We start from the raw sequence: 20698 nt of genomic DNA on the forward strand, positions 1-20698 counted from the left end.
GTTTGCCTTATGCGTGGCCCTCTCCATCCCACTCATTGGATCTGAAGTCGAGGGTCCCGAGCCAATGAGGGGACAACATGCTCATCCTATCCTGTCTTACCTCCTCCTCACCCGCATCTGGCTCCCGGTGACACAGTTAACCCTCCTCAACCACGTCTGACTCACCTCTCCAGCCTCCGTGTTTACGCGCGCTTTCGTGCCACGATCGACCGACCTCCATGTTTGCGTTCCCTCACTGAGGCTTCAGCTGCGCGTAACAAAAGTCCACACAATTACTGTAATCACAAAAGAGTGTGCAGAGGGGCCCGTGGGCCCACGGGAGCAGCGTTACAGGCAACTGGAGGCCGAGGACGAAACCCGAGACCAGACGGAGGGGCCAAACCGAACAGATGGCTTTTTCAGACGCCGGATATTTCCCTCACTTGCATCATTTCCCGCCACACAGTTTAGAAAGTGCTCCACCATGTTTTGCAGCTGGATAACTCTGGAGAGGGGGCGGACTGGAAAACACAGACGCACAATGTTTTGTCTGCTGGAAGTCGTCACCTCTCGGCTCTTCTGTGTGTTTGCGTCCACTCTGAAAACCTCAAGGTCAAAGTGGACACTAAATTACTCAAATACATTGTCTAAATACCATAAATGACAATAATATTCCGGGGTCGCACGGTGGGGCCATGGTTGGTGCTCTCCCCTCACAGCAAAAAGGTTGTAGGTTCTAGTACGGGCAGTGTGGAAAGTTCTGGCTCTTTGCGCAGGATTAGGTGGTATAGATTGATGAATGACCAAAATCCACTATGAAAATGGGGAAATTCAGACAACACACAGACACAAACAAACAAACAAACAAACAAACAAAGAAACAAAAAAATTAAATAAAAGTGAAATATGTGAAACTACTAGATTTGCATCTTGTTAGATAAAATAATCAAATTTAATCAGAAGAAAAATAAGATTCAGAAAGTGAACATTTAATGAATATATGAATTTGAAAATTTTCAGAAAACAATAAAATTCCAAAAATGTATTAAATCAATAATGAAATGTGAGAATAACCTGAAAAAAAAAGTTAATTAATTAAAAAGTGTAGATCGCCTCTGAATAAAAAATAAGAATACAACACAAAAAAGAATACGCTTGTGAAATATCTTTTACATCACTGAAATACAAAATGTCAAGAATGAACTCAAAACGTCGAGAATAAAGCTGCATTCTCCAAAATAGAGAATTTGTCTTAATATAAACAAAAGTAGAATTGTTGTCATTATCGAGACATCAGAGTTGAGAAACCAAGAAAGAAGTGAAAATAAAAAATTAAGTAAAATTTCTGTAAATAAAGTAGAAATTTCAGATCTAAATAGTCTTCCTTGTATTTTGTAAATAATAACATCACTCAGTCCTAATGTGATTCTAATACTCAGTCCTAATGGGCCACCTTGAGGACATGCAAAGCAGAGCTTCAGTGAACATGTCAGCACAGGATGTTTGGCGGAACAGAGAGGTCATTTGCCTACCTCCCAAACGCCGGACAACAAGGCTGCACTCGCACCGTCTTGGTAAGAACAGAGTGGAGCAGACAGATAATAACGCTGGAACAGCCTGACCTGCAGCAAAGCCCCACAAAGGTTCAGCTCACCCTGACTACTCATTAACAGCCCCTGCAGAAGCTTGTCTGTGTGCATACTAGTGAGGTCAGCAGCGGCATGCGTCCACTCCCACCTGTTTACTGCAACTCAGATGAATCATGGTCTCAATCATGTGGACTTTATTCCTTAAGGTATCGAAAAACAGGTCAAACTTTGAAATGATGTTGGAAGGGGATTTTTAAAAAAAAAAAAAATCTAATTTAAATGAAGCTCAGCTGACTGATGGAAGTAATGCAGAAGTTAACTAAATGAAGATCACGTGATGATACAGATGGCTCTGTCTGGACGACTGGATTTCCTTCTTTTGCACATTCTTACCGCAGTCCTGGTCTCAAGTCTTTTTGCACACATCGTTGACATTCCAAAAAAAAAAAAAAAAGAGAGTCAAGAAGAAACTCCTGAACCAAGGCTCCCATAGAAGAATGGCGTCTTTACACCCTGGAAAAGAAAACAATGTTCCCTGTTCTGGAGGAATATTGACTAAAAGTCGCCATCAACACACCGATAAGGACTCGGAAAGAATTAAAAAAATCAAAAGAAACTGTTTTTGGCACGTGAGAGACGCCACTGGAGGAAGGTTCTTTGATTTGCTGCGACGCAAATTTAACATTTTGGCCATCGGACCATGACGCTACGTCAAACACTGTGAAGCATGGCGGTGGCAGCATCACGCTGCATGGATGCCTGTCAGCTGTGAGCTCGGCAAAAGGGAAAAATAATGGCAGGTGAAAGGAATATTGCACAATTTAAAGAAATCCTAGAGTTCTTCCTGAATCCTTCTGCAAAAGCAGTTAGTCTTAGTCATTGAGTCTTAAGACCAACATTAACCAACACCCCAGATGTTACATATAGTCTGACTGAATTGTGATGAATGATTTCTCCTAGACCGTGCATTTACCTCTGCAAATTCAGGACGAGAAAATTATAAATATAAAACAAATCTTTGCTATTAAGTATTCAAATAGATCAATCTGTGATTATCTCAGACCTGGTGGCCGCAGGGCCAAGGAACACAGCTGGTTTAAACACGGGGCAAGAGAAAGCGCACTGTTATCAAAAAGCACAAATACTTAAACGTCAGCTACGTAAATGTTTGTATTTATTGTAAAACATTATCGTACGTTTCGGGAAGAAAAGGTCTGTGATCACTTTTCATTGGCACTTTGTTAATTTGGGGATTTATATCCAGCACCTTATCTCATTTTTTATTTTTTTTCTGCAGGCAGGGGAGGTTTGACTGGACGGGAGCAAAAACAAGGGGCGCCTCTTCTCCCACATACTCCGTCCTCATTGAACCGTGGCCAAACGGTCCTGTCACTCTCACTCCATTCATCTCAACACCCTCAGTGAAAGAAAACTGCCGTCGGAAATTCTTCACTGTCTCTCAGATATCTCTCCAACCCCCACCTCTTGTTTCCACTGCTCTGTCCTGCTGTCCATCTCTCTCTGCCGTCTGTCTTTGTCACTCACTCCTCCTCACTCCCTCTGAGACCAAAAAGGACCAAAACACACAATGCAAGTGTCACTGTACACATTTATTGGTGAGGAAAAGTACAAAGAGAATACACTATGCACAAGTTTGTATTTGATCTCGATGAGTGTAGATCTTCAGAATATCAGTGTAGGTAGTATAATCCAACATACAGTATGTAAAGATTTTGCTGCCTTGCTTCAGGCCTGTGGGAATCATTTCTCCACTGTCAATACAGTGGCACCACCTAGCGGATGCATGGATGAATTCAGCATCAATTATAATTTACATGGGACAAAGTAGGAAAATTTGTTAACATTTCTCAGGTTTTAAGCATTATTTTTGTTGGTAAGCACAATATTGTGAGATGCAAGTTAAAACATAGTTATTTTTATAATTATTTAGAACCCTACAGTTATTTGTAACCCAAAAACACCACCACCCACTCAAATATGACGATAACCAAAATCAGGAAACGTTCAGCTTATGGGAGCCCTGCTAGGACACAATGTAATCCGAAGGTCAAGAATTCATAAGCAAAAATACGACCTAAAAAATATGGATTAAATGCGCATAATTTATTTGGACTTTTTACAATATGGTCAGATTGTTGAGTCGGATGCAAATAAATACAAAACATTGACACTAATGTTCAAATGTGCGAAGAAAAAGCTGAAATGTAAAAAAAAATAAATGAAAAAATTGGAATAAGTTTTTAACTCTCCACCGTGAAGTCAAGATATTCAGAGAATGGTAATAAAAAAAAAAATGGCAATAAAGATGAAATATTGAAAATGAAATCAATACTAAGACAATAATGTCAAAAAGTCTGAATTTAGACAATAAGTGAGAAATGTTAGGAATAAAAATCTATGTGAGAATTAAAGTTAAAAACAAGACTGATTGTAATCTCCATATTGCTTTTGGCTTATCCTGAACCTCCACTAACTTAAATAATTTTTTATCCTTGTATTTTTCCCCATCATTGTACTTTTAATTTTTAAAAAACGTCATGGTAACGAATTGAGTTATTTTCATTTTGCTAAAGCAAATAGCATCATTTACATGAACCTAAACCTAATTTTTAATCTATATAGGGCTTAATCCCGCTCTGTCACCAAGATAGTCGACATAAATGCCACGGAGCCAACAGAAGATTGGCTTTCTGGCATTCGCTGTTAAAAAACGGTACTATAAGACGGCTAAAGTGCAACAGGCTGACTCACGGTAGTTTTCCACTGTTCACTCACCCGCAGACAGCCCGGTCTGCTTACTTTCTTACGCACAGTTTAGGTTTAGTCACTCCAAGTTTTGCTTTTTAATATATATATATATTTTCTTCTTCTACTAGGTCGATTTAGCAGCGAGGCTTGTTTACAGTTTGAGAAGCAGACTAAACAGCCGTCAAACAAACACACCTGGCTCAGCAAAAATGAGTCAGTGGTAGGTGAGGAGTGACGGTAGCAAAGCTCACAAACCATTGCTTAGTCTGTTGACACACACACACACACACACACACACACACACACACACACACACACACACACACACACACACACACACACACACACACACACACACACACACACACACACACACACACACACACACACACACACACACACACACACACACACACGGTCGACCAACTGCTACTACAGGGTTCGGTCACTAAGGCACGTGCGCCGAGGTCTTCGCCGCCTCTCGCGGGTCACTCGTTTACCGGGGGCTTCTTGATATCGTCTTCGTCCTCCACCTGCGTGTCGGGGTTGTGATCCTCGGCGTCGCCAGAACCCGACTCCTCCTGCCTCCCGCCGCACCACTGCAGCTTGAAGTGGCTGTTGAGCCGCTCCAGGATGTCGAGGGAGTGGTTGATGAGGAGCGCCAGCCAAGCCAGGCCGAAGAAGATCCAGCTGGCCATGAGGACGCTGTACCAGTCTGGGTAGACCCGGTCAGGATTGTTGTCTGGAAAGAGCAAAGAGTACAGTTCATTCCAACGTAGATTTGATCTTTACAGTTGTTGTTTTTTCTTTACGTGACCACTATACCTGCCACAAAATCTCCAAAACCGATGGTGCTGAGGGTGATGAAACAGTAGTAGATGGCCTGTGAGTAGGTCCAGCCCTCACGCTGCTGGAAAATGTGCATTGGGACGATGAAGAAGAGGACCGTCCCACACAGGTAAGACACCAGGTGGATGCAAAAGCGCGTACACTTCTGCCGTGAGACATGAGAAGAGAGGCGGTGATGACAGCCGAACCATCACCACACAAGACAATCGGGACGCTGCGATCCACTCACTTTTTGTCCAGTCTTCTTCTTGATGTAATCAGACATGTTCCTCTCCATGACGAGCATGTACTTGCCCACCCTGTTGAGCACCGCAATGTTGAGTGGGATACCGAAGAGAGCGAAGAACACACAGAAGATCTGGCCGGTCATGGTGCTGGGACTCATGTTTCCATAACCTGCAACACAAGAGGGTTTTCTCACTGAGGTGGAAGATCGAAGGGAGGTTCAGGAGTTAACGGCTTCATACAAATAAAAGCAATTCTTGTGTCAGTAACAGCATCAAGAAGTGGCACTGACTGGTGTTGACTGTAAAATGATATTCATTAAGGTGATAATACAGATTGGTCTTAGATGAAGAACTGCTAAAAAGGCTGTGTTGTTACTTTTGGATAAACTCTCGGTCCATTTACATCAGGCTGATTTAGTAGCATCAACTTGCATTAACAGTGAATCACCATCCAAAACAACTGAAGCACCAGATTTTTAGAGTGTCTGGACTCCACAGAGTTTGGCGTCACATTACAGACTCCCACACTCCTTTTAAAGACTCGGTCTGTCTGGAAAGGCTCTAACATACCAAGTAACAATGGATCATGATTTAAAAAAAAAAAAAAAAAAAAAAAGAAGAATCCTGAACGTCATCGTCTGATGTCTGACCTATAGTCGTCACCACCGTTGCAGCAAACACAGCAGAGCTGGTAAATTTCCAGAAGCCGTCCGTGGTGAAGTTGCCTTTCAAACTGAGGCCGACCTTCGATGAGTCTTGAAGAACCTGAAACAAAAATTAACAATAAACAAACAAGCAGAAACTAAACTGTTCATCCTTTTATTCTTGGCTATTTGTGACCCCGAGTTGTGACCAATGTGAGGAATCGCATCCATAACACATGAAACCTAAAACCTCTTTATCAACTACTTCTTCAACCTGCACAGGTGTAATTTGGCATTTTCACAACGGTCAGCAAAAGATTAATAAATATCATAATTGCTTCACAGTTTGTGCACTGGCGAGGGCTCAATGTAAATCAAAGCAGCTTCTCTTACATTTACCCTGCCAAGGCTCTGGCACCTTATTACTGCTGTGTTCAAGTTTGGACCATGTGCAGTTTTCTTAGACTGAATTTAAAGTTTAAGTTTGAATAAATCCCAATAGTTTTGTTAAGGTGTGTAAATTTGTTGTTTTGAAAATCACATCAGGTCGGGACACAGGCAAAGTTGAAGTATCGAAAGCTTATTCAAGCTGGAATTTGCATAGAAAAAGCTGCCTTTTTTTGTTTGTTTGCCACATAACCACCACTCAGTGTTTTTTTCCTTTGTTTTTTTTTTTGCTTAAATAGGTACTTCCACTACTGTTACTGATTATGTGAGTGATTCAACGAAAACAGACAAGAACTGCTGAATGTAAATCGATGCTGGAAAAAAAAAAATAGTGCTGCTTGATTTACCTTTGTTTACTATGACCAATGAACCATATTTCCAGTGCCATATATGAAAATGCAAAAGAGGAGTAGGGTTATAGTTGAGATTCAAATATGGTGACAAACAGTGTGAACAGAACCACCAAACAGAAAGCATGAAAGAGGAGGCAAAATCCCATTATCTTTAATGAGCCCTGCTCCGGTGCCCTACCTGCGCCACGGCCTCCAGGCCCTCTTGGTTCAGACACGTGTACGTTGCCAGCAGCCTCCTTCTGTTCATCAGCAACTGGCTGATGTCCTTTTGCCCAAGGTCTCCCTCCACCTTCCAGAAAATCACCCCTCCGATCAGCACGTAGGCCACATAGACCACGCCGAGCATGAGGATGGAGGGCACCCTCACCAGACTGAGCACCTCTTTTATTCCCATCTGAGCTCCGGGGAGTCTGTCCTGACTGAAGAGGAGATCCAGGAAGAGTCCGGCGTCTTGACCTGTGCAGCCCGCAGACGGTGAGGAGTGGAGGGGTTAACCTGTCCGGCTTCTAAGTCTTTCATTGCAGGCAAATGAACCTCCACCCGTGCTACAGTGTCAGTCACTCCAGTTGGCCCGAGATGCAAATCCAGAGCAGCACAAGACGGGGATGAGACAGCAGCACAGACTGTGGAAAAGGTCAAACGTTGGCGAAAGGACATTGTTTATCATTCTTCTTCGACTTGAGATAGCAACATAGTGGACGACAATTGGTTTGAGGTGCACAAGTTGTCAAGAAAGAGCCACGCCGCACTAACTCGAAACAAGATGCCATTTTGATAGTTTTGTCCATCAGACTGGCCTCCTTATTTTCCAGCTCACATCACTGCCTTCATTTATGTGTTTGTTTAAGATAGGCCTCGGTGCTTGATTCTCTGGAGCTTACCATCAGTACACACACGCAGATGGGGGTTAAAAGAAAACACACACTCTGGCTACATTAAGCGGACAGAAACGATAACTTCGCATGTGAGATTTGTCTTTCAACTGCCATTAATGAAGACCAAGAATTAAGTCATTCATGCCCATGTGTGAGTGGAAAACCACGTCATGATGTTGAGGTAGAACTGCAAAGCAAAACAAATAAAAAAAATCCCAAAACAAAACACTACATTCATCCATTAGCTGTTCTTTCCTGTACAGAGTCACAGTTGACATGAGAAAAAACCCCACAGTATTGTATCATGTATTTCTAGCCTTAAATATTATATAACAAGGTTGCATAAGTACATAAAAAACAACAAGTGATAATGATAAAACATATATTCCAAGAAGTCAAAGCTTCTTGTGGGTGGTCCAGTCGGTGGTTCTGCGTCAGATCTTTGAGATGTCCTCTAGTTTACTGGAAGAAACGTCCTCCTCCTCTTCCTTTTGTTTTTTAAAGCCCGGGTGAGTGAGGATGACTACATGCTCCATTACTCTGGTTCCCATGTTGAAGATAAGAGCCAGCCAACCGAGAGCAAAGATGATCCAAACGCCTGCAAGGCTGCGGTACAGAGAGATGTACCTCTTGTCCGGATCGGTTCCTACAGAACATAAAACAAAATGACAAAAAAAGGTGAGGATTTTAGGTGAAAATAAGTCAAATCTGGCAAATGGTAGCATGTACATATGAATGGCAAATCTTCCACAGAAAATAAGCTAAGGGGGTTTTCTATTATCATTTTCTACAATTTCTCTTTATGTGACAATGGTTCTAAGTTGTTGGAACATCACAAAAGAACCATTCATCTTTCGGCTCTGACAATGAAAACCTCTGCAGACCTCTAAAATGCATATTGTGAATTCAGAAATAATCAAAATGCAAATACTGTACATAAAGAAACCATCATTAAAGACCCTCAGGTATGGCAGCCGTCTCCACATGGGCCGAGAGACGATACTGAAAACCATTGTCTGTGAACACAGTTTGCTACAACAGTCACAGACGTATCAATGTAAATCCAGACCTGAGTAAAATATAGAGATACTACCGACCCCTCTGGATTCCATCTCGAAAACACGTCCTGTGATGTGACGAATCAAAATGTATTTTTCATTCAGAAATGAATGCACACTGACCGTGGCGCCAAACAAGGTTCAAAGATCTGCATATGTGATGGTATGATCTGGCATACGGCATGAGAGACTTGTAATGGCTGGAGTGTAGGTGAACAATCGGAGTCATTTTTCAAGCCAGATGTGCTTCTTTCAGAGAAGGCCTTACCTATTTCACATCGATAATGTGAAACTGCCTTGTGCAGACATTACAGCGGCTTGGCTCTTCTGTCAGAGTTGTTGTCTTTGGAGCTTATTTTCAAGGGTTTAAAGTTTAATTCTGTTATGATTCATACTTTACGCTATTGCAGAGTTTCTAGAAATGGCATTACACACAAAAAAAAAATAAATACAAAAGTTCACAAAAAGGTGGCCATCTTTCCACCACATGATCACTCACCGATCACGTAATCTCCAAAACCAATGGTGCTAAGTGTGATGAAGGCGAAATAGAAGCCTTCGCCAACCGTCCAGCCTTCCACATAACTGAAGAGCAGCGGAGGGATGACCAGAACCAGCAGGCTGCCGGTGAGAAAGAAGAAACTCACCGCGAGAACCTCAATGGCTCGCTAGGAGAGAACACCGAGGAAGATTGAGTTACGCCAACGAAGCAGAGCAAAGGCACGACTCTGTATTGATGGATCCATCTGGTACCTGCTGAGCTTTGTGAGGGACAAACAACACGACTCCCCGCTCCAGTCGGCCCAGGTGGACGGCGAGGCACTTTCCCAGCTGCTTGAGGAAAACCAAATTCAGTGGAATTCCACACAATGCGTAAAACACGCAGAACACTTGACCAGTTACAGTGCTCGGGGAGAGGTTACCATATCCTGTAAATAAAAAAAAACAAAAGAGAAGAAGTGGGTATTAGTAGGGAAGATTTACCTCAAACAGTGAAATGCAGTGACAGATACTCACCTATAGTTGTGACGACTGTGCCAACAAAGAAGAAGGAGCTACTAAAATCCCAGTTTGTGGGGTTTGTCGAGTTGCCCGAAGGGTTAACTCCCTTTTCCCAGGCATCTAATATGACCTGAGCACAGAAAACCAACACACGGTTAATTTATTAGGCTCAAATTACTGCACCACCATTTATAACCATTATAAAATAGATTTTTTGCAGTTTCCCACATCACCAATGTCAACTCGGTAATTAAAAGTATATTTGTCCATAATGCCACAACAATACAACTTGTTAATGAGCACACATTTGAACATTTTACTAAACACACACACACACACACACACACAAAAAAAAGGGTGAATGTAAACCTGGACAAACTTCTCCAAAGCCGGTCCATCGAGGCACGTGTAATTCGCCAAGAAGTGCAGCTTCTCCAGCTGGAAGTGGTTTCGGTTGTTGTTCTCAGCTTCTCGCTCCAGCACCTGGAAGATGATGGCCCCAACCACCAGATATGTGAAGTAGGCGAGAGCCAAAAGTGCAGTCCAGCTCACTTTGACCCGGGTAAATTCAAACCTCGCCATCAACTCCCCCGGGGCAACAGGAAAGGCAAACGCTGGTGCTCAAGGTTAGGAAAGAGGTTTTTTTTTTTTTTTTTCACCTCAGAAATGACAAAGACTCAAATTGTTGATCAAATGAAGATATTTCATGAGCAAGACACCAAAGCACATGTCCATCACTGAAGCCTGAGGCATTCCTCTCCACGGGAAATAAGTCCTACACCAGAAATGGTGGCTGTTTGGGTAAAGCTGCTTTTTGTTGCTCTGTAAATGTTCTCCGTCCAACCTCTCCGGTCCTCTGACCAATCGATCTGTGGGGTTGCTCGGGTTACGATCAAACTCCTCTTTTCCATTAGCGTGACATCTGGACACACACACTCTTCCAACTCTTTCCACTAATAAGGAAGCAGTGGCAGCGTCTTGTCAGCAGAACAAAAGTTAATGTTTTACAGAATCAAACGTTTTGGTTGTTGGAGCACCTGCACCGCGCTGATTCTGGGGGCTTTTAATACGGAGATAGATTATCGTGCGAGTGAGAAACCATCAGAACAGATGCTGTAGGACAACCACCACTTATTATACTCCTCAGTCGATTCGACTGCTATTTCACTCAAGTCAAAGGTGATCGTTTTAATTCAGTTAGGCATGGATGCTTCGGTGCATAATCTTATAAAAATAATTAATAAATAAATAAATAAATAAATAAATAAATAAATGTTTCCTGGAAGTCTGCTGGAGCAATCAGCAAACGTTTTCCACCACATTCAGGGAGTGAAACCTTTTTATGGTCAGCTGGAGAGGGAGGAGATGACATTTTGGAGTGGCGCAGAGAGCGCTGCTCGATTGTGAGCCATAAACCAAAGAGTTGAAGGAAACCTCCTGAGAGTCTCTAATGGCTTTCGTGTTTATAAAACTAGCATGAAACAAACTAAGATGACACAAGTGAAGCATCAACTTTGGAGTAGACGCGTCAATACAGAACACTTCATCAACCTTGAATAATCATCTTCTGAAGTAAACATCTCCAGTGGCCATTACAGTAATTGCAATACGACAAAGGTTGACGGTAAAAGACTTAAAAGACGCTGCATTTGGAGGACAATGGAACAGATTTATCACTGATAGTGGAATATAATTTATATGAGGTCACAAATTTGACAAACTTGCAGTGACAGGTTATTACCACCTCACGCTCAAACCGAATGATTCATTCATTCATAAAGAGACTGTTTGGCAAGCCGCTCCATTTTATACAACGACACTAAAAGGAACCCTGGAATTCACTGATTGAGAAGTATGGCTCAGTGTGTCCCTTCACCGAATATATTCATCCATTTTGTTTGTCTTTTTACTCACGCTATTTGCATTTTGTTGCTTCAGCAATAGTGGAAGAAGGGCAAAAGAAGTAAGACACTCTAGTATTCCTCCAAGTTCTTTCTAGCTCATGTGGGGGGATCCTGGGGAATTTTTATCTATCTATCTATCTATCTATCTATCTATCTATCTATCTATCTATCTAGTAAACACTGTATATATTGTTTGCCCAATTCAAACTACTTTTCCATCCTATTTTACATTTTAATTGTATTATATTCTATTTCATTCTTGACTATTTTTGTTTTCAGTGTCGACCGGGCCTCGAGAACAGAATTTCGCACCAGGACAACATACAATGGCATGACAACAAAAATTGTTTATAATCCCTTCAGTGGATCTTGAGCAGACCTCAGCAACTTGTCTGAATTTGCTCTTTTTGGACCATCTTAATGTGGACGAGTGCTGATTCGCACTGGGAATAAAACGCCACTAGAATACAAAGAATATTGTACCCTGATTGGATAGGGCTACTAAAATCCAAACAAAGTTAGGCTTGGGTGAGGGCTGCTATTCTGTATAAGCAGTAGAAGAGTCAGGGAGCATGCAACAGAGACAAAGTGTGAGTTTACCTTGAGTGTTAAAATGATTAAATTGGGTTCAGTTATCTCTCCAAGTTACACCAGTGACTTACTATCACTTGATTATAAGTCACTGAAGTAACTTGGAGAGGAAATGCACACCCTCTAGTCCAAACAAGAGTCTTTCTCCAAAGCAACTAATGCCGGATGCAAAGTGGGAAATTGCTGGTCATCTGTCAAACAAACCAATGCAAAGCCATGCAAACATGTCAACAGGTTGTCTGTCCTTGAGAAGATTTGCAGACACAACTCTGGACAGGAAGAATCTGATTACAGGCACCATGGATATATATCTAGACTATCATTTAATATGCTTAATATGAGCAAATATGAATCATTATTAATCGGAATACATAATGTAGGTTACCTGACAAACACCTTCTTGTATATTTAAAGAATTTCATGTATTAAGGAGGTCTCTCAGTGGTGTTTCCCTGCCTTTGACATGTTGAGGTAGACTCCATATATGGAATCATATGGTCCATCAACAAATCATTGGGGGTTAAACTCATTTATACAAATATTTACTCATATACATTTCCAGTAAATTTCATGAATAACTTAAAGATCCAGCTCTCAAAATGTGGAATTAAAGGTGACTACTACTGGATTGTAATTCCAGTGTTTTCCCAACTGAAGTCACCAAAACTTCCAGTCTGACAGTGATGTAGAATCTGTATAGGGTGTCCAGTTTCCTGGGTAACGTTCCACTTCAGTTCCGCAGGTAAATAAGCCACAGGAATCCCTCATGTGCTTCGTTGCGTGAGTCACTGAAAAAGAGAGTTCACGTTACAAATGGTAAAAAATGATTTCAGTGTGTGCGCAAAGAAAGATGTATGTTAGTTAGCTTTCTTTCAGAGGTTCAAAAAAAACCATTCTATTGAAACAAACTAAACTTTAAGTGAGTTAGTGCTCATTAAATAGACAAATAACAAATAAATAACATGCAAAATTAACCAATCAATCGATGTTGCTTTAATTATATAATATTGATATTTGATTTAGCCTACCAATACATATTACTTTCTTATTCCCTTATCATTTGCATGTAATTTAAATAATGTAGTACATTCTGAATGTATATATAGAGTTGCATTTCAGCACCCATGCAAGCAATATACTGTTTTGAGTGGACGTGGTTTATCTAAAATGAACGAACAAGAAATAAATTAAATGAATTAAAAAAATAAACATGAATAATAAAAATTATTTTAAGAATGTTAAGTGATGAGACTGTACTTATCTGCCCTTATGTATGTCAGGAAAGATATTCAGGTAAGAAAATTATAAAATTAGTTTTACCTATTTCATAGTCAAACGGACACACATGCATTTATGTCGTACCACTTAAGTAGTACCCAGAGGAAATACATGCACACACAGGAACAGTTGGTCAGATCAGGAACCTTTTTTTTTTCATGGTGAAAAAGCCACCAAGCTATACAGTCTGATTTATTAGTTAGATTATTCAATTATTATTGATTGAATAACCTTATATCATTTCCTGACATCATCTTCAAAGCAACTTTCCCCCCCCGAAGGATTCCAGTTCATATTGTCTGTATTCTTCAAAACAAGACACATTCAGTTATCAGGTGTCACAGAAGGTAATATAATGTCGAGTGGATTATAGGATAATCATTTCTTTTAAGAAAAACACATTTATTTCTAATGTAGCATGACTCAATTAGAGATTTCTTTATTTGACTGATGGGCTAATCATGATGTCTTTGGAAAACCTCACTGGAAGAAGTTGTGCTGTGATGCCCCCCACACTAGAGGGCAGTGGTTCCGCACAATGGTACCTGCTGCCATCAGTGTGTGTGTGTGTGTGTGTGTGTGTGTGTGTGTGTGTGTGTGTGTGTGTGTGTGTGTGTTGTTTCTTGCCTTGTGTGGGTCACCAGTCCTGCTGAGGAGGACTTGTCTGGCCCGGACAAAGGCCAGGATGTCAGAATCAATCCGCTGGTCTCCGGTCAGTGGAATAGAGGAAGGGGGGATGGTGGTGGCGTCAAGGGCACTAGAATTAACACAGTATGAAAATATGAGCTCAAACTCTTCAAAGTGACCGATCAAGTGGGACTTTTTGTGCGCTTAGAAGAGAAAATAATCCCCAACACTATGATCACAGCTGTAAAATGTTCTAGCTGTTCAGGTTCCAAATTAAAAAAAAAGAAATGAACACGGCATATAACAATAGACTCTCTGTATTGCTTGTGGCTGCAGGAGAGGAACAAAAGCAAACACATAGTTACGCTGTGTGCTTTGCTGCGGTTGTAAAAACGTAATTTCAGCTGCGACGTTTCGAGTGAGGCACAAAGTCTTTGATTTGTTAACATGAGTCTGTAGACATGACTTCACAAAGATATAAAAAAATTTATGGCCTTGTTCATAAGTGGAGAGAAAACATGACCCTGCTGTAAAATTCACAAGTCCAGACTACATGTATAGGTTTTTCAGAGCTTCTGCAAACATGTGGGACATGACAAATGTATTCAACATGTGAAAGTCAGTGAGTTTATGAGAAAAAAAATATTTGACATCTTAGAATCCTGGACTCTTTTCAAAAGCCGTCAAACATTAGGTTCAATCATTCAGCTTTCTTAATGTGCCAATGTGGCAAAATGGAATAAATCATAGGAAAAAAGTCATTTTAGTCACAGTTGAACCAAATCTCAATGGGAACTACCCAGTAATTACTGAACTAAACTAATGAATGTATTGTAGCTTGAAATGTCAATGGTTTGATAGAATTAATCTGGAGACCTACCGCCATACTTTGCAGTAGTCAATGACGGTAATCAAAGTCATCAATGGCACCCTTCCTCATAATAAACTCATTCGTTGAAGTGCTTAACAGGTTGCATTAACTGAGTTTGGATCATTTCCACTGTTAATCCCTCTTGGATTAGCTTCATATTTTCTGTTCAGAATGAGAATGAGGGAATTTGGAAGCCTGTCGGTGTCTTTTCTTCCAGGTGGGTTTGCTCTGGGAGGCTTCACATAGAATCTCCATCAGACTCTTGCATGTTGGTGGAACTGATGGAGGGAACACCGGGACCTCTGCAGGTATTAGCGAGAGAAACCTTTCTTGGGGCCATGAGAAGTGACTTACCTCCACTCAGGAGAAGTTCTGTCAGTCATCCTCCCGTCTCCGAATGTGTTCTGCCAGGCAACTGCAGGTGGTGAATGGAATACACCTTCGGGGTCATTACTTCTGAAACTGCAGAAAGGTAAAAACTCCATAGTGACAAAGACATTGAGTTGGACAAGAGAGCTGAAGAAAGAAGAGCTTGGCTTACCTGAGATCTTCAACAGAAGAATCTACATCAGGGTCTTCACTTCTAGAAGAGTCTTTCAATGTACTGCTCAGTCCAGAAGAACTAGAACAAATATGCCAGGAGAGTATTTAATTGCAGTTATGTCTGTATCCGTACATGTGAAATACGGAACCCGAGCCTTGTCTCAACCACAAGAGGGAGCTACAATACAGTGCACTTTTAGCCAACGTGGTTCACTGAAGTACTCAGTGAACTCAGAAATTTCAGAAAGAAATAGAATAACCTTAAAACCTGTGATATTCTGTGGTGCTATATAGGCCAAAATGTGATGGCAAACTAGTAGGATTGGCAAAATCCCAAGCAAGCCGAGCCTCGGTGAGCCACAGCTTTTCATATTGTGGTGTTTTATCAGTTTGGTGGGCTGGCCGTTCGCCATTCTGGTGCACGGGAGCAGAACATTTTGCAGTCTATCACTCCCACAGGACAGGTTAGCCCAACCATTCCTGTAGGAGCTGGAAATGACAAACAACACTACCAGCAGATTCTCACGAATCACAAACTGCCCTGCTTGTTCGGTCCATCTCCACAACCTGTCAGCTGAAGAAATGACCTTTTCAGAAGGAAATTATACTGTGAAGAGGGCTATTTAATCAGCCAGTCACTGATAAGAGTGATTACCATGGTGATTTGTGCTCTCGAAACAAGAGGGGGAGAGGTGGTGCATTATTCTGAAAAGCAGAAGATGACTAGAGAGTGTAAGTTGCCGATAGCTCAATCCACTCTAAAAGGTTGTTGTGTGTCTGTATGCAGAGTGAAACTTTGGAACAAATTGGAAATACAAATCAAGCAATGTCAAACCATTCACAGAGTTAAACTGTTATATAAACATCAGGTCTGGTCACAATATAGAGAGAGTGGGTCTCAATTTTATATCAATACTCTGTCTACGAGTGTTGATATCTGCTTTTGTTTCCTTACCATTGCTGGTATGTTTTATAAAACAAAATTCTGTATGATTTATTAAAATTGTTGTATAGATGATTGCCATATGAGTTTTGAGTCCATAGTTTATGGAAAATGGAAGCTGAAACAGGGAAGCTCATTATATAGAATATTAGTTGAAAATGGGTGGGATTAAATAAGTTTTCTTATTCCGACTCCCTTTCAGGCAAAATTGGAGCTTGCTTTCTTTATGTTAAATGTATCTTGATATGACATGTCACGAACCATGTGATGACTTTGTCTCCCTTGTGCTCCAATGCGAAAAGCTTAGTGTTCTTTCTATAGTCTCAGTGATGAATTTTGCTCACATCTTTGTACGACCTGGACAAACACTAAGATCCTTCTTATTTATAAATAACCATTGTGACGCCAGCCATCGCTCCTCCTGAAGATCCTTCTTAATAACCACAACCACATTGGATAAAAACATGAATTTGGCGTTTGTTCCATGGAAATGATCATGGTGGGAGCTGCACGTTGTTGGCCAGCCATCCAAGCACAGATGGCGAAAAGGTAAAAATAACAGTAATGACTGGAGCAGAGAGGAGTCAGCGAGAGGCTGGTGGATCTCCGCCGGACGTTGGCCCGCTCCCCGTGTGTGACCAATGAGCTCAGAGGAGACTCACAATGGCCTCCTAATGACGCCACCATTAAAAGTAATGGTCCACATTTTAGGAGGTGCAGATGTACATTGGCCGCCGGATCGTAAGGCTGGGAGGACTGGCGAAAAGCAGAAGAGCAGCTACTGCATCGCTTCTTACCCCAATCCTGGAGTGCCAGGTGAAGATGGCTGCGAGGTTCCAGGGGGCGACGCTGAGCGCCATCTTGCTGCGGCCCCCGACTCAGAATCCTGTTCACAGTTATGAGAAACGACAGAATTATTTCTTGCACTGCGGATAGATGATACAGAAACAGAAGGAGCGACGTGTAGAACGCCCATCCAGACTGAGGGGATGACCTCCACGTTCTCCGCCAACGTCATGTCTTAGAGTGTAAGCGGTTACACGTGTGCTGAGCAGAAACCGAACAATGAACGGTTGGATGCACACAAGCGTGGAGAACAACGGCTTCCTGCGTTGAGCGTGCACATGTTTGGGCCTCGTCTGTCAGACATCCTCCTTCCCGATGCGTGTGTCGACGTGAGTGAGAGATCCCCCTCCGTTCGTGAGATCAAAACCCAACAGCGTCTGCTCGTCACATGTTACTGCTTAACGTCATCTTTGCGGTTGGTTTTCTGAAATGTGCACGACAGCAAGCGAGGCCGGGCAACGTGTGAGTGGAGAGATGTGTCAGTAGGCTGGGGGGAAAAAACAAAAAACCCCAGCTCACTTCAAAATCATTTGGAAGGCTACTTCCAATAAATGAAAAAGTATGTGAAAATAAGTGTCAATTGTTTTCTTTCAATTTCTTGAAATAAACTGTATTTATGTGAAGGTTTTAGGATTTAAAAAGGCCTTCAATTTTAAATGTGAGGTATTTGTCACTGATTTTAGGAAGTCATATGAACCATGTACTGTTCAAAAACTGTATTTATCAATCGAAAGGCACTTTTCTAAAGGGTTAAATCCAGAAACAGGCTGGAAAATAAAGCGTACCTTAAGACAGTGGTAAGCGAGTCTATACTTTTCCTGACCACACCTCCACCTGCTCAAATACCATATAAAGTGAAAAGCTTCTGAATCTGTAGTCATCCCTCCACTTCCTGTCCCTGAAGTGAAGCTTAAAGCTGATTAAAAAAAACTAACCAAAAAAAGAATTTCAGATCAATCATGTGGCAGCAGAAGCTCACTGGACTGGCACTGATGTTAATCTCAATATACAAAAAGTTTTGTTTATTCTTTTACAGCACAACATATCTCAACTGAGGAGTAAATATAACTCAGTCAAGAGGAACAAGAAGGACGATTTAACCCTTTCAAAAGACACGTTACAGACTTAAGTCAGATAAAATAAATTATTCTTATTTTTAAGTTGAAGACGTATATACATATGTCTAATCATTCCGTCATTAATTTCAGCATTAACTGAGAAATTTTTCTTTTCCAAAAATGTATTATTACTGACGATAGATAGATAGATAGATAGATAGATAGATAGATAGATAGATAGATAGATAGATAGATAGATAGATAGATAGATAGATAGATAGATAGATAGATAGATAGATAGATAGATAGATAGATAGATAGATAGATAGATAGATAGATAGATAGATAGATAGATAGATAGATAGATAGATAGATAGATAGATAGATAGATAGATGAATAATACTTTCTAACTTGAGTAAATGAAAATAAAATTATTTGCTTTAGTCTTTCTGTCTGGTGAAATAACATAACTGAATCAACAAATATCTGACTTAAATTCATTGAGATCATTTCTTGAAACAAGATGAATCAACTTGTTAAAATAAACCTTGTTTGAGCTAAAATATTAACCGCAATTTATATATATATATATATATATATATATATATTTTTTTTTTTTTTTTTGAGTCTGCTTCTCTCACTTGTGGGGTGATTGCGTGTCTATGAAGAAGTCGCATAAAAATTGGACAAATATATGGATATGATGATTTGTGTGGCAGTTAACTCAGGTTTCTCTCCAAATATTTCTCAAATCTGTCTTTCATCGAACCGTAAAATCTTCTATATCTCCTAAAATGATTTCCCCCTGACACGTCCACTGACTCATCTCTGAACCCCCCACGGTGTTACGGCGAAACCTCACGGACATTCTGTTCGTGTTAAGACAAACTGCTGACGCCGTGCATGGATGTCTGCCGCTGTCTTGCGTCTGAGCTGCTCTCCAGGCACTCTTTTGGGTCACATTGAGTTCTGTTGAACTGCATTTCTGTGTATTCCCCTCCTACATATATCTTCCCACCGGGGCCCGTTGGGGATGACGTTGAATGGAAGCTGCCGCCGGCTGACCTGTGCCGTAAAAGCCTCCGAAGACAAAGACACGTGCAGATCGGTTTGCACACGGTAACATGTCCACAGAGGAAAGTATTGAGGAAACACACAAAAGAAAGCATCCATAAATACAGGGAGGAAAATAAAGAGACGTGCCAAATGTCAGAAGCACGTCTCTGACATTCTACGCGGTTTATGTGGTGTTGTCACAAGTGTCAGAGGAGAAAGGTAAGGTCAGTCACCTGCACACGGGAAGCCTCCTCGTCCCACCACTTAAGGAAGTCCTTGTGGAGCTTGACCTTTGCCCTCTCCAGCAACAGCTGCAGATGCTCGATCTCTGTCCTCAGCGCCTTCAGCCGACCGAAGGTGCTCTTGCAACTGAGGAGAAATTAGAAGCACCAAATTCATCTTCTGCGCGTGATTCAGAGCGTCCGCTGTGTCCAATCAATCCGAACGGGCTCCTGGGAGAAGCTTGGGAAATGTTTGGAATGGCAATTTATTAGCATGCACTTCAACTCACGTCTTTCTTTCTTGCTCAATGTGTTTGTGCAGTCTTTCTTCCTCCGGGTCGTCCTTCTCCTCGGCCTCAGAGTGATTCTCCAAGACGCCTGCGGTATCGACACGTTACCCTGCAGGGAAGCTTCTTCAAACAAAATGATTTGAAACTCGACTTATTCAAATATGTATGACGTGGCTTTTTGTTAGAGTAGGTACCCCTGAACTGATAATCAGATTCAGAAAGGTTGATGACGGCTGATCTAAAGTCACAAGCTTGTTATGTGTAGGTATCGGCGGCAGTTTGTATTCTTATTTTAAATACAATGATGAAGTCTCATTAAAAAAAAATTAATAAATCACCAAATCTCAGCCGGTTTTAGCTTATTTTATTTTCACACATTTCTAATTTAATCTCAAAAATTCTATTTTAACTTTGAGAAAGTCAGAATGCTATTTCAATATTGGCATTATGTTCAACATTTCTATCTTATCTTTGATATTTAATTTTGGTCTGCAGAAAACAGTTTGTTGATCTGGATTAAAATCTGTTTCACTCCTGAGATTTTCATAATCCATTTGTGACATCATCGTTGTTCTCAACAATCCCAGCTTTTTCCTAAACTGCATAACGACTAAAATGTTCTACTCTGTTTATCTATGCATCATTTTATCTAACTTTAGCGTCAAACATTTGAGCGA

General features: G+C 41.1%; 3 protein-coding genes across 3 annotated transcripts in view; all 3 read right to left on the minus strand.

The window, feature by feature from the left end:
• Positions 1–4825: 4825 nt before the first annotated feature.
• Positions 4826–7251, minus strand: LOC308119673 (potassium channel subfamily K member 17-like; the record flags this gene model as incomplete). Its single annotated transcript, XM_080479822.1, has 5 exons — positions 4826–5079; positions 5163–5331; positions 5416–5582; positions 6064–6178; positions 7036–7251. The coding sequence occupies 5 exons, from the start codon at positions 7249–7251 to the stop codon at positions 4826–4828; spliced, it is 921 nt and encodes a 306-aa protein (XP_080335948.1).
• A 915-nt stretch (positions 7252–8166) lies between these two features.
• LOC308120114 (potassium channel, subfamily K, member 16-like) lies at positions 8167–10374 on the minus strand (the record flags this gene model as incomplete). The annotated part of the gene is made up of 5 exons (XM_080480526.1): positions 8167–8378; positions 9290–9458; positions 9553–9719; positions 9808–9922; positions 10162–10374. The coding sequence occupies 5 exons, from the start codon at positions 10372–10374 to the stop codon at positions 8167–8169; spliced, it is 876 nt and encodes a 291-aa protein (XP_080336652.1).
• Positions 10375–11443: 1069 nt separating this feature from the next.
• Positions 11444–20698, minus strand: part of kif6 (kinesin family member 6) — a 71895-nt gene continuing 62640 nt past the window's right edge. The window contains exons 17-23 of the mRNA XM_080480525.1: positions 20022–20109; positions 19744–19879; positions 17347–17435; positions 15605–15685; positions 15418–15525; positions 14193–14322; positions 11444–13075 (exon numbers count right to left, since the gene is read on the minus strand). Coding sequence (XP_080336651.1) covers positions 13073–13075; positions 14193–14322; positions 15418–15525; positions 15605–15685; positions 17347–17435; positions 19744–19879; positions 20022–20109 — 635 coding nt within the window. The 3' untranslated portion in view covers positions 11444–13072. The remainder of the gene's footprint in view (positions 13076–14192; positions 14323–15417; positions 15526–15604; positions 15686–17346; positions 17436–19743; positions 19880–20021; positions 20110–20698) is intronic.

This window comes from Lipophrys pholis (assembly GCF_963383615.2).
Source record: "Lipophrys pholis genome assembly, chromosome: 14".
Lineage (NCBI taxonomy): Eukaryota > Metazoa > Chordata > Actinopteri > Blenniiformes > Blenniidae > Lipophrys > Lipophrys pholis.